The sequence below is a fragment of the Nomascus leucogenys genome, chromosome 5 (genome assembly GCF_006542625.1).
Source record: "Nomascus leucogenys isolate Asia chromosome 5, Asia_NLE_v1, whole genome shotgun sequence".
NCBI classification, from domain to species: domain Eukaryota; kingdom Metazoa; phylum Chordata; class Mammalia; order Primates; family Hylobatidae; genus Nomascus; species Nomascus leucogenys.
In genome coordinates this window covers 97,403,948-97,416,471 of record NC_044385.1, presented here as the reverse complement: position 1 = coordinate 97,416,471, position 12,524 = coordinate 97,403,948, and the positions used below count along the sequence as shown (strand labels likewise).

Below are 12,524 nucleotides of genomic sequence, written 5' to 3'. Positions count from 1 at the left end.
TTTCGTTATTTTATCTACTATTCAAAAATAAAACAAAAGCATTTGGAAAAGGGGCCTTTAGAGTGTTGGAAATGGCATCTCCTACAAATGAAAGTTGGATATTATTTTGAGATAGGAGCCATGGGTTCATATTGGGACCAAATTAACGATAACCTGAAGAAACAGAATGATGGTCGACCATTTCCACTGCAAGTTTATGAACAGATTCTTGGCATATGCCATTGAAATAAAAGACTGAATGCATTGCTTTTGGCTCAAACAAAATATAGCCAATAGTAATTGCTGTGAATATCTTGTCATTTGAAATGTAAATTGAAAAATTACAAAAGGAAAACATTTTTATTTGTGATTATGGAGTTCATAGTTGGTGTAAAAGATTAGTTTAGATATTACATGGGGTCTCACTTAGTCATCCAGGCTGGAGTGCAGTGGTTTGATCACAGCTCTGTGCCACCTCAAATTCCTGGGCTCAAGGGATCCTCTTGCCTCAGCCTCTTGACTAGCTGGGACTACAGGCATGCACCACCATGCCCAGCTAATTTTTAAATTGTTTGTAGAGATGGGATCTCGCCATGTTGTCCAGGCTGGTCTTGAACTCCTGGGCTCAAGCAATCCTCCTGCCTTGGCTTCCCAAAGTGCTGAGATTATAGGTGTGAGCCACTGCACCCGGGCTTGGAATATGGTTTAATATTAAATTTAAATGTTGTAGAATATTGTTATGAGGTATGACAGGAGCCTTTGAGAAAGAATCCAATATAGTATTAACGTTTTCCCAAACTTTAAGAAGGCCACTTACAATTGTTTCTAATTATTTCAGAATTTGTTCTTTAGGGGATTCTAGTAAGCTTTTGCACATAATTGTAAAAGAAAGGTGTTGTGGGTAGAATCATCTGTGGCCTGGAAGACTTATGGGAAGAAAGGAAAACTGTAAGGTGATTAAAAGATTAAAAATATTTAGCTTTCTAGACAAACATGCCACTAAATGAAATTTGCAAATGGTATGAACTCTGGGAGAAATCATATATGTAGATGTATAATGTATGCTACAGAAAGGTAAACATAAATAGTATTAAATTGTATGTCTCTTTAAAACTTTAAGTTGCATTGAAAAGCATTTCAGTCTCACAAAATATTCCTCTGTATTTTTGTGAGTGTGGGAAAGTAATCTGATGCATTTACTTATCAAGTGGTAAGTGACTTGATTAACTTTATAAAGGGACATTTACCATTGATGTAAAGAATTCCAGTTGAGGCAAGAATATATCCATCTCCCTGATCTGATAAAGGTTAAGCTCCAAAAATATATTCATTAAGTTAACATATCTTAAACTAAGTTTAATATAATAATTAATATATTCTAAGATTAGTATAACTAATATACATAATGGATTTTAAATATCTTCTTAACTTAGACCTTATGTATATTCTAAAAAAAGGGGAAGAGGACTTAGAAGCTTTAGGGGCGAGGGCGAGATTATCCCAACTACCTATGACAGGAACTCTCTTTAGTATTTTAGGCTGTCATTAATTGTTAACACTTAATATACAAATGCTTAAGAGTGGCTTAGTTACATTCCAATATGTTTTAATTCTTTCTTTGGGGTAATTCCTTATTCAGTATGTAGTAGCTCCAACTGAGCTGGAGACTTCAGATATTTTGTCTCTGGCTTTTTAAACAGGTTTTATATTAAATAAATTTCTTGTACTATTTTAGTTGTATACAGTGTGACTTTTGAGGTCAGAGGACACAATAATTTATCCTCACCAGAGTAGCTAATTTTAACTTCTGTTTATTTTTTGTTAATGATGCTTTTAGTTTACTGATATTAATTTTTTTGGTAATGATGAGCTCTTGCATTTCTTCTGCTAGAGAGTAAAATGTTTCAAGTTAGATGATCACCTGCTTTGTAAACCTTTCCCTTTGACTCAATTATTTCTTACATTGCTCAGTATTCAACTTTAACTACAGAATTTGGTCAAATATATATGCAGTAATATTAACAGATAACGGTAACCAAAATAATCCGGACATACTGGTGTGATGTAAGGGTAAAGCCCCCCATTCTGGCATCCGGTGGAATATGTGAATTGCTGTTTTCCTAACTTTTGAGGAATAATTCTCATGTGCCCTATGACATATAGAACATGATTTGGTACTGTTGAGAGATGAGGAATTTTCATAATTCAAGTGTAAATCATACCATTGATTATATCACATTTGTTTAGAGCACAAGTCTTTAAACAAACAACAAACAAACAAACAAACTCACTGGAAATGGCAGGTTTCATGGTGAACTAAGTTTAGTAAATGCCTATGTTACCCCATTCTTGGAGATATGTAATGCATATTAATATAGTGAAAACTCTGATAACTTGCCCCAGTAAACAAAAATATTGAAAACTTCAGGAATCTGTCAAGTTCTTCCACAAAACATATGTATGCTTAGTAGTTTAATTTGAACACAGAAACTTTTAATTAAAATATACTTTAACTTTTTCCCCATGGAACATTTGTATTTTGCATATTTGTGTATGTTATTTGTTCATTTGGTGTACTGAATTACCTGCCATGTAAATAGTTGAGAGAGTGCTTTTCTGCTTGTGAGCCAATAAGCTGAAAGTGCTCTCTAGGTGTCCACTGGTGATATTTGTAAGCGTGTGCCCCATGGACCTCTGTATTTTGGTGAGTGTGGGAAAGTAATCTGTTTGATGCATTAGTTCATAGTCTGTTTGTACTGAGAAGTGCACATGACTGGGACACACAACTACACAGAGAACACTAAAAGTCCAAGCAAATGTGGAATGTGAGAATGAAAACATGTTCACATTAGTCACCATTTTAAAAAGTGTATCCCTCAAAGCTTTACCAGCAATAGGAAGAAATTTGCATTAGAAGGGAAAATAATGTTAATCATATAGCTTCTGGATTATTTGGATTGTTGCCTCTCAGGAAACTGAAAAAAGAAAAAGTTCAACTAACAAGTTAACAACATCTTTCTAAGGGAAAACTATGCATTGATAAACTGAGGATTCCAAATCAGCCGCTTCTTTTGGTAAAATATTGATATACATACATTAATCTTAGGAAGTCCTTTATATCCTTTTGTGTTGATGGGTCTATTTCCTGAGGTTTATTTAATCTAGACGATGTCAATGATTATTTGTACTTTTCATAGTTTGTAGTTCTCACAAGGATAACATTTTTGTTTATAATCATCTGCTTTTTAGCAGATATTTTAGAACTCGAATGGAAAGGAAAGATTAAAAGGACAATTATATGTGGTTAATGATATGAGATAGAGGCAAACTTCAGGCACTAATAAAGTTTAGCCAGGGTCATGATTTGTCCGCAACGAAGTCTCTGAAAAATATGATCCAAGTTGTTGAAGTCAAATTAGTTTTAAAAGTTTGTTTTATGCTGGGGTGCGGTGGCTCACACTGTAATTCCAATGCTTTGGGAGGCTGAAGCGGGTGGATAGCTTGAGCCCAGGAATTCGAGACCAGCCTGGGCAATATGGTGAAACTCACTCTTTACAAAAAGTACAAAAATCAGCTAGGCATAGTGGTGTGTGCCTGTAGGCCCAGGTACTCAGGAGGCTGAGCGGGGAGGATCACCTGAGCCCAAGGAGGTCGAGGATGCAGTGAGCTGTGATCACATCACAGCACTCCAACCTGAGCAAAAGAGTAAGACCTTGTGTCAAAAAACAAACAAGTTTGTTTTTATATTTTAAACATAATGTATGTTTATGACAGAGAAACGAAAATCTTCATATGTAAAAGAAGTAGCTCTCCATTCAGAGATTCAAAGATAAGCATTCAATATTTTAGCATATTTCCTTTCAGTCTTTTTTTCTGTGTATTTATTGCTTCCTTTGCTTGATTTCTCTCTCTCATGTGCTCTGATATGTCCATATCTGCAGGTTTGTATCTTGCTTTTTCATGTTACTTAGAACGTAAGCATTCCTGTATGTTACCATAAACTTATAAACATGACTCTTCATGATTCCATAATGTTCAAGTGGCTATGCAAATCATTAAACAAATTGTAACTTTCCTGTCAGAAATAAATTATTTATATGTGTATATATATAAAATGTATAATATAAACATACATACATATATAAAGTTTACAAACCTCTTGGTTTTGTAGAAGCAGTTTCCTAGAAAAAAATATGCAGAATATAACCACAGAGTTGGAACTTTCCTTGGGTAAATAGATTGGAGAGGGCAAATGAACTCTTGCAGATCAGCAGAGTAAGTTGCTTTCACTCATAAATGCTTGTTTGTGTCCCAGGATTAATCTCAGTGCTCATTTGCTGCCATGTATCCTTCTGCTGCACTTACCCCACAGATTATTTAATTTTATTTTCCTTATTCTAGAAGGGCTTGTCTTTATTATTGAAACCCTAATGTCTAGCCCTGTGCTTATATACAGTAGCTCTTTTCTCTTGAATAAATGAATGAATGAATGAATGAATGAATGGTTGAGTGGAACTTTTCTTTCCTTTCTCCAGGCAGGTAGGATTTGTACTTAAAATTTTTGCTGGGCAGCTACTTTCACATTTTCCAATGTGTAGACACCACAGTTTTTGTTTTTTTCTGAATTTTATTTGTTTCTCTGCCCCAACTCTTAGAAAGAGAATTGAGCTTAATTTCTCAAAAACTACTGAAGAGATTAACAAAAGATGATGTCCACAAAGAAGATTGGGTATTGAAAATTCTATAAAGTACTCTAACATCTCTTGCTCTTTTGCACTAAGCTTCTTATTAATTACTATCACTTTTGTTAAGTTCAATTTTGACTTCACCTTAAATAAAAACAAGAAATGGACCTGCAAAAGTTAGTAAACTTTATACAGTTGTAGGAGAGAGACTGAAATTAGCATGAGATTGATTTAGTGTTATAAACTAAGGAAAGAAGACCCCCCTGGCGATCTGTCTGTGTGTGGCGAGTTGGGAATGGGAGTGGGTGGGAAAGCTTTTTATTTAGAACTGCAGGAGAAAGTGTGCTTGGGTGAATTCCCTAGTGTTTGGGATATTAAATGTGGATGTGGACATCTCTAAGCTATTGCTTTCCTCTTTTAATGCAGATGTTTGAAAATACTAAAGCCTGTACTAAGGCTAATCCCTGAAGCTGGCAAAAACAATTACCAAAATCATAAATTGTGATTTTATTCAAGCTATTAAGTGTAATTATTTAAGTGAGGTCTTCCGTTTGATTAGAGCTAGGAGAATTCAACTTGCTCTAATCCTCTGGGATAGAAATGGGTCGCTCTTATAGAAAATGATGGGTTGATAGTGGCTACTATTGAGACAATTGAACATTCCAGAAGAAAATGCTTTTTTCATTGTTTCGCTTCCTCTTTTCAGTTAAGTTTTTGTTTTTCTAAGTATTTTCTTTTTAAGAATAACTTATTTCTAACAAAGCATACAAAACACTTCTTAAAGAAATCCTGATTTAATCAAGTTTTCTGAGAAGTTAGGTAGCTTGGTCAAGTCTATACCTTCTAGTAAATTGGAAGAGCCAGTATCACAGCTGGATCAATCCAGGCAATAAAATCTGTGATTTTGGCTAGAGTATTACTCATGTTCTCTTGGAGGTTCCCTAAAATGTCTTTGAAAGAAATTTAAATATTCAATTATTTTACAGTTATCTTCCCTGAATATTCAAATCCCTTAGGAGTTAATGACCAGGATTGCATAAGGATAAAATATCAAGCCTGTCAATAAGGGAACCTAACTGTAGGTCATGAAGGGATAGAGGGAAGTCTTGTTAATAAATAAATTTTCCAACTTCTCCTCAGCCAAGAAGTTGGGAATAACTCCAATGAGAGGTTCATAGTTGTTGTCCTGTTCTTAGGCAAAACAGTAAGTGATTTATTTGTCCCCACTAGTGTTTTCTTTCAGTCCCTTTCATTCTTCGCAAAGGTATCCCAAGAGCTTGCTCTCACCTAATTGAAAGTAATCCCCAGTAGGGTGTTAGCTGATGGCTTTAGGGTGTTACCACCACCAAGAGTATTTGCATTTTAATGAAAGGTTTTAAAAGAACTTAAAGCTTAAAGACTGAAAGCAATAAATCTCTATTGGTGGAATTTGAGGCAATGTGATAGATTGGGCAGGAGATATCTGTGGTGAAAGGAGCCCACCAGGTCTATTCTAATCACAGCATGAATTAAAGTGTTCCTACTTAGTAGCCTCACTTCTGTTTCCAGAGTGAGGGCTGTGGGGACAATTCCTGTGGCCAGAATAATAAAGTACTCCTAAGAAGTTTGATTTTCTTTAAAATCAAAACAAGTTAAAGGGCTATTATACATTTCAAATCTTTTAACTTCCTTGTTCTTTCCCACTTTTTCTGCAGCATCTTGCTTGAGATTTCACAAACCCTCTATTCTATTTTCTCTGGGCTTGAGAAGTATATTTAGCATTACGTTTAGACTTAGAGTTTCAAACTCATTCTGTGCCTTACTTTTCATTTCTTGGAAGCTTTATGACCCTGGAATTGATAAGGTAGTATACTTGAGGGATTTGGGAGAAATGGCTCTACAAATAGGGTTATTATTGTTATTTTTATTATTTTACTATATAGAGTGAACCAGGCACTGAGCTACATTTTAAGGACACACAGATATATTTTGTGCAATTTCTGTCAAGTAGCCTTGGGCGATAAGCAAATAATCCAATTATTGCAATCAGTGCAGGAAGAATTATAGGTTCCCCATGCTCTATCATAGAGCACAGAAAAAATACTAACTAGAAGTGGTTGGTAGGAAAGATGATTAAAGTTTAGGCAGGTTTAGTCAGATAAAACAGGAGTGCGGATGGGTTGGCATAGAAAAGGGCTTTGATGGCAAAGGAGGCAGCATCTTTAAAGACAGTGTAATAGGAGACCAGAGCCACTCAGGAAACTGTTAGGAAACTGAGTAGGGCCAAATATAAGCTATGAATGTAGGAATAAAGTGTTGAAATTGGAAAAGCCGTCAGGGATCAAATATTGAAATGGCTTTGATGCCATTTCAAGGATTGTGAATCCAGTAGGGAATCACTAATATCTTTAAGCAAATGGAAAGCAAGGTCAAATTTGCATTTTATAAAAATCCTTCTGGAATTAGCATGGAGAGTTGTTTAGACTCTGGACTCTAGACTCTGGAGTGGGACAAAATTGAATGTGTGTCTTGGAAGAGTTTGGAAAGCTATAACCATGTATCAAGAAAGGAGGGATTGATCTGGAAGGTAGGAGTGGGGACATAGAAGAGAAAATAGATTAGAAAGATATCCTCAGAAAGATAATAGTTGAGTATACAAAAGAAGGAAAAGACACAAGTGACTCCTGGATTTTTGGCTTAGTCAGTTAGATTCCATTTCGCTGAACCAGGGGAAAGCAAAATAGGTTTTAATGGGATAGATGCTGAGTTCAGATTTAGACAAGCTGAGTCTTAGATTATTATAGAACATCCAAGCAGAGATTTCCAGCACATAAGCATTAATCTGTCTGAATCCCAGGAGAAAGATATGGGCTGTAGATATATATTTAGCCCTTAGCCCTTAGCATCTAAGTGATGCTAATAGAAGAGATCACTCAAGGAAAATGGATACTATCAGAGGGCTGTTGATTGACCACAGACAAGTAACAAGAGTTAAAAAGCCAACTGAGAATGAGGAGTAATCATAAGAAAGTAATAATAAGAGGAAGTAGCTTGAGAGATACTTCAAGAACAATAAGCATGACAATATCCCTATTGGTTAACAAAACAGAAAGACAAGCAAGCAGTCTTGCTCTTTTTCCAACATCCTCCAGGATCTAGCCCTAGGCAATAACTGACAGTTTCAATCACTGCTGCTCTTCTATTTGACTTGTTTCAGCTCATTTGAAACAATCCTGTATATCCATACATTTTTCATGGTTTCATTTCTTTCTCACATTCTCACTGGAGTGTAATTTTCTTTTATTCTTTTCTTCTCCATGCTTAACTCTTCTTTAGAATTCTCTTCTAATGTTCCTGCTGCCTTCTTCCTTCCCATGACATGGTAGTATCATCATCCATCCTAACTTTCAATTAGTATTCAGATTGCAACTTTCTTATGGGATTTAGCACTTTACAATTTGCATCATAGTTGTTTATGCACCAGATTCTTCCCCTTTGGCAAGAATAGAAATTTCTGAAGTCTAAGAACCCATTCTCCTAAATTAGCCTCCATAGTGCACCTCTTTGAAAACAGCAGGTACTTAATAATTATTTGCTCAATGACCATACACATTACCTACCTAAATTAAATAGATAAGGTCTTTGAATCTTCTGATCAGTCTAGGGATCTCAGCCAAGGCAAAACATGAAAATGCTTATTTATGAGGCTATATCTGTTAGTGTTGAAATATCTAGGCACATTTTGGCCAAATAAATGATGGGAGAGCATTTCATAAAGCACATTTATGATACAGAGGCAAAAAGTGGAAACACAATGCTAAAACTTTGTTTTCAAAAATTGTAATATTATATACTTTAGGTTGTTTTCCATTAATGATTGCAAATAACTGTCTCTACCTCTGCTTATAATTGTAATAATTAATCCTGTGCAATGGGCATGTAATGTACAGTACTGTCTAAAACACAAAGTATTTTTATTTATCCTAAAGGTACATATGAGATGCTACACTGGCAGTTCCTTAATGATATCCTACAAATAATCCTAAGCCTTTCAAGTATATTTTAGTATATTAAAAGTAAGGGAACTTAGTGGGGGATGTTCACCTAAATAGAATAAGGGTTAAATGATAACTTGACTTATCTTTTAAATGACAAAAAATAAAGAAATTGCAAGACCTTTTCACACATTAGATATGTATTGTCATTTATCATCTAGATATCAGGCTAGCAGTGCGAAGTAATAAAACATATCATCGAAAAATGTGCTATAGGTCTGAATCACTCTTTCATTCCACCTCCCAGCTAACTGTAGTATTAAATCAAACAAGCAGAACATTTCCTTAGGCAGCCATTGCCTTTTAATTTCCTGAAGAACCTTAAAATATCATTCATTACAAGTACTACACATATTTGGTTTTTAAAAGTCTCATAAATCAATAGCAGGCTGACTGTAATAATTATTACAAGTTAGTGCATAATTTTCGTGCTGAAGGCTGCATGCAGAACTTTAGCATATGCAAACGAGGCAATTCAAACTGTGTATAGATATTAATATGAAGAAGCAGGTAACGAGGTGCAGGCTATGAATTATGCATCAGGAGTGGCTGATCTTCAATGAGGAAAATGAATTCAGCATGTAATCTAATTAGTGATGGAAGTCTATTACATCTAACTGCAAAAGCAACCGTCCTTGAAACAAATTTATTTACAGTCCATGTTACCACTTGAAACAACTTTGAAATGATGTGTAAGACAACAGCTTAATTGTAAAAATTTTTTGTTTGTTTCAGTTCTAGACCTGGAAGGCCTCCTAAGAGGACTCAAAGTATCACCTCCCCAGAGAACTCTCACATCATGCCACATTCTGTCCCTGGTCTCATGTCTCCTGGGATCATTCCACCAACAGGTAAGACTGCTACTCACTTATGCCAAAAAATATTAAAAATCAGCCAATGTCATAGCTTTTATATATATCTGTGGTGACATTGATATTTACACACATCAATTATATTTTGTGCACACTAAGATAATGTTACTGAGATAATTTATTTCAAAACTGCATTATGATTGCCATCTTTTCTTTATTTAAAATAAAATAAGAGCTGAACTGAGCACAGTGCTAGAAGTTATTTTAATTAATCCTACCACAAATATCAAACATCAAATTATTATTCCTATTTTCTTATTAAGGAATCAAAGTTCAGAGAAAATCAGTGACTTTCTCAAGGTCACTCAGCTGTAGCTGTCAGTGATTATTCAAACCCAGGTCTTTGGATTTTAAGCTTGTTTAGCATTCCAGAAATTGATAGACATGCATCCAAACAAAAGACAGTAACTATATTGAATAGAAATGTCTTGTAATTTTTCGCAAACTAATATGTTTCTATTAGAACCCATTTGAAGGATGTTTATTTCTAGAATTTTGAAAATGTATAAGTAAAAGAATAGTCTTGACTTCATAAGCTCCATACCATAAAGAAATTTCATAATGCACTGGAGCAAAATTAATTCATTTGATTTCTACCACCTGAATGGCATTCATTAATTATTTTATTTAAATAAACATATGTTTGCCCATCTTTATTGTTTCATCAGGAAATGAGCCAGATCCATGAGCAAATTAAAATATTGCTGACATTATTATGTAATATATAATATTTATATTAATGTTTTTTCTTTATCATATGTATATCAAGGAAATAAACATATGCACATATAAATGTCATGTATTATAATACAGCTGATACAATAAAGGTAATCAGGCAAGATGAGAAGAGAGTTTTTCTTTTTTCTCTAAATTCCTGTATCAGTATTTTATTTTTCTTTGTAACATTTGTCTTCTTGTGTGCTCTAATATAATCATGGAGTAATCTTATTTCATATGTCATATTTGGGTGGAAGTTTCTTGACATCAATGACTGTCTCTAATTCATCTTTATTTTTGCGGTAATGTCTAAACAGTTCATTCACCTTTGTGGATATTTAACAAAAATCATTGAGTTTAATTTGTAGCTATTTCAGCTATTTGTTCATTTTATATATTTAATATTTTTTTCAGCAAGGCCCCAATAATTTTAATTTTTGTTTTTAAGACAAAGAGTCTCCCTCTATTACCTGGGCTGTAATGCAGTGGCTCAGTCGTGGCTCACTGTAGCCTGGACCTCCTGAGCTCAAGAGATCCTCCCACCTCAGCCTTCTGAGTAGCTAGAACTACAGGCACAGGCCACCATGCCTGGCTAATTTTTGTATTTTTTTTCTAGAGATGGGGTTTCTTCATGTTGCCCTGTCTGGTCTTGAACTCTTGGACTCAAGTGACCCATCTGCCCTGACCTTCCAAAGTTCTTGGATTACGGGCGTGAGCCACCATACCCAGCCACAAAAGGTTTTTAATAGTAAATAATTGAAAATTCCGGCCGGGCGCGGTGGCTCACGCTTGTAATCCCAGCACTTTGGGAGGCCGAGGCAGGCAGATCACGAGGTCAGGAGATCGAGACCACGGTGAAACCCCGTCTCTACTAAAAATACCAAAAAAAAATTAGCCAGGCGTGGTGGCGGGCGCCTGTAGTCCCAGCTACTCGGAGAGGCTGTGGCAGGAGAATGGCGTGAACCCGGGAGGCGGAGCTTGCAGTGAGCCGAGATCGTGCCACTGCACTCCAGCCTGGGTGACAGAGCGAGACTCCGCCTCAAAAAAAAAAAAAAAAAAAAAAGAAAATTCGGTGAAAATATTTTTATACTAATTGTGTGCATGAAAAATTGAGATATAGAAAAATGAAATCAATAGCTGAAAATTGCCCAATTTCAAGGCGACTATCATCATTTTAATTTGTTTAGTCATGTCTTTCAAGTAACTGAAACCTACTGCCTGATATTTTAATTCCAATTTAAGATTTGGAAAAATCAAATAGGTAGTACTTTGTTAATCCTTGCTCATTTATGTTTAACTGAATGATAAAGATTTCTGCTTAGAAAATTTGGGACTTGGGAATGACATAGGAAAATCTTTTATACTACTATGAAAATCTTAACTTCTCTTTTCTTTTTTTTTTTTTTTTTGAGATGGAGTCTCGCTCTGTCACCAGGCTGGAGTGCAGTGGCACGATCTTGGCTGCCTCAGCCTCTGGAGTAGCTGGGACTACAGGCATGTGCCACCATGCCCGAATATTTTTTGTATTTTAGTAGAGACGGGGTTTCACCATGTTGGCCAGGATGGTCTTGATCTCCTGACCTCATGATCCATCTGCCTTGGCCTCCCAAAGTGCTGGGATTACAGGCGTGAGCCACTGCGCCTGGCCAACTTTTCATGTTTTATAGCTGAAAGACTCAAGTGTGAAATAAAAATGACCTCAGAGTCTTTGTGACATAATTAACCTCTCAATGAACCATGTTTCTGAGGTTTTTTTTTTAAATAACCATTTTAATAATCATTTTTTCTGTATTTAGTAAACTTGTGTTGACTCTGAATTGTTACTTACTCACAGTTATAAGAGAAAAAATGTATTCTAGATTGTATTCATATTATAATAGGGAATATTTGTCTGCCCATATTTAATCTTTTAAGATGAAGATGATACATACTTTATTACCAAAGTAATGATAAAATAAGATGATACCATCAAAATGTAAATAGCAACACCTCACATAATTAACACCATCATGTAACTTTGGGGTACGTAAGTGGCGTTTCTAAATAAAGGAAGGTCGTATTCCAAAGTCCCAACTCAAAATATTAAATTATTTTTTAAAAGAACTCTTTCTGAAATATATTATGCATTTCTCGGCTTGGTGAACAGACACCGAAGATACTTTAAATTTGGTCTTCCATTTTTAAAGTACGATCATTTTCTGTATTTCAATCACTGTGCCTTCTCAGACATTCTACTT

General features: G+C 35.2%; 1 protein-coding gene across 1 annotated transcript in view; it reads left to right on the top strand.

The window, feature by feature from the left end:
* Nucleotides 1-12,524, top strand: part of DACH1 (dachshund family transcription factor 1) — a 429,676-nt gene that overhangs the window by 172,738 nt on the left and 244,414 nt on the right. The window contains exon 2 of the mRNA XM_030813482.1: nt 9,434-9,549. Coding sequence (XP_030669342.1) covers nt 9,434-9,549 — 116 coding nt within the window. The remainder of the gene's footprint in view (nt 1-9,433; nt 9,550-12,524) is intronic.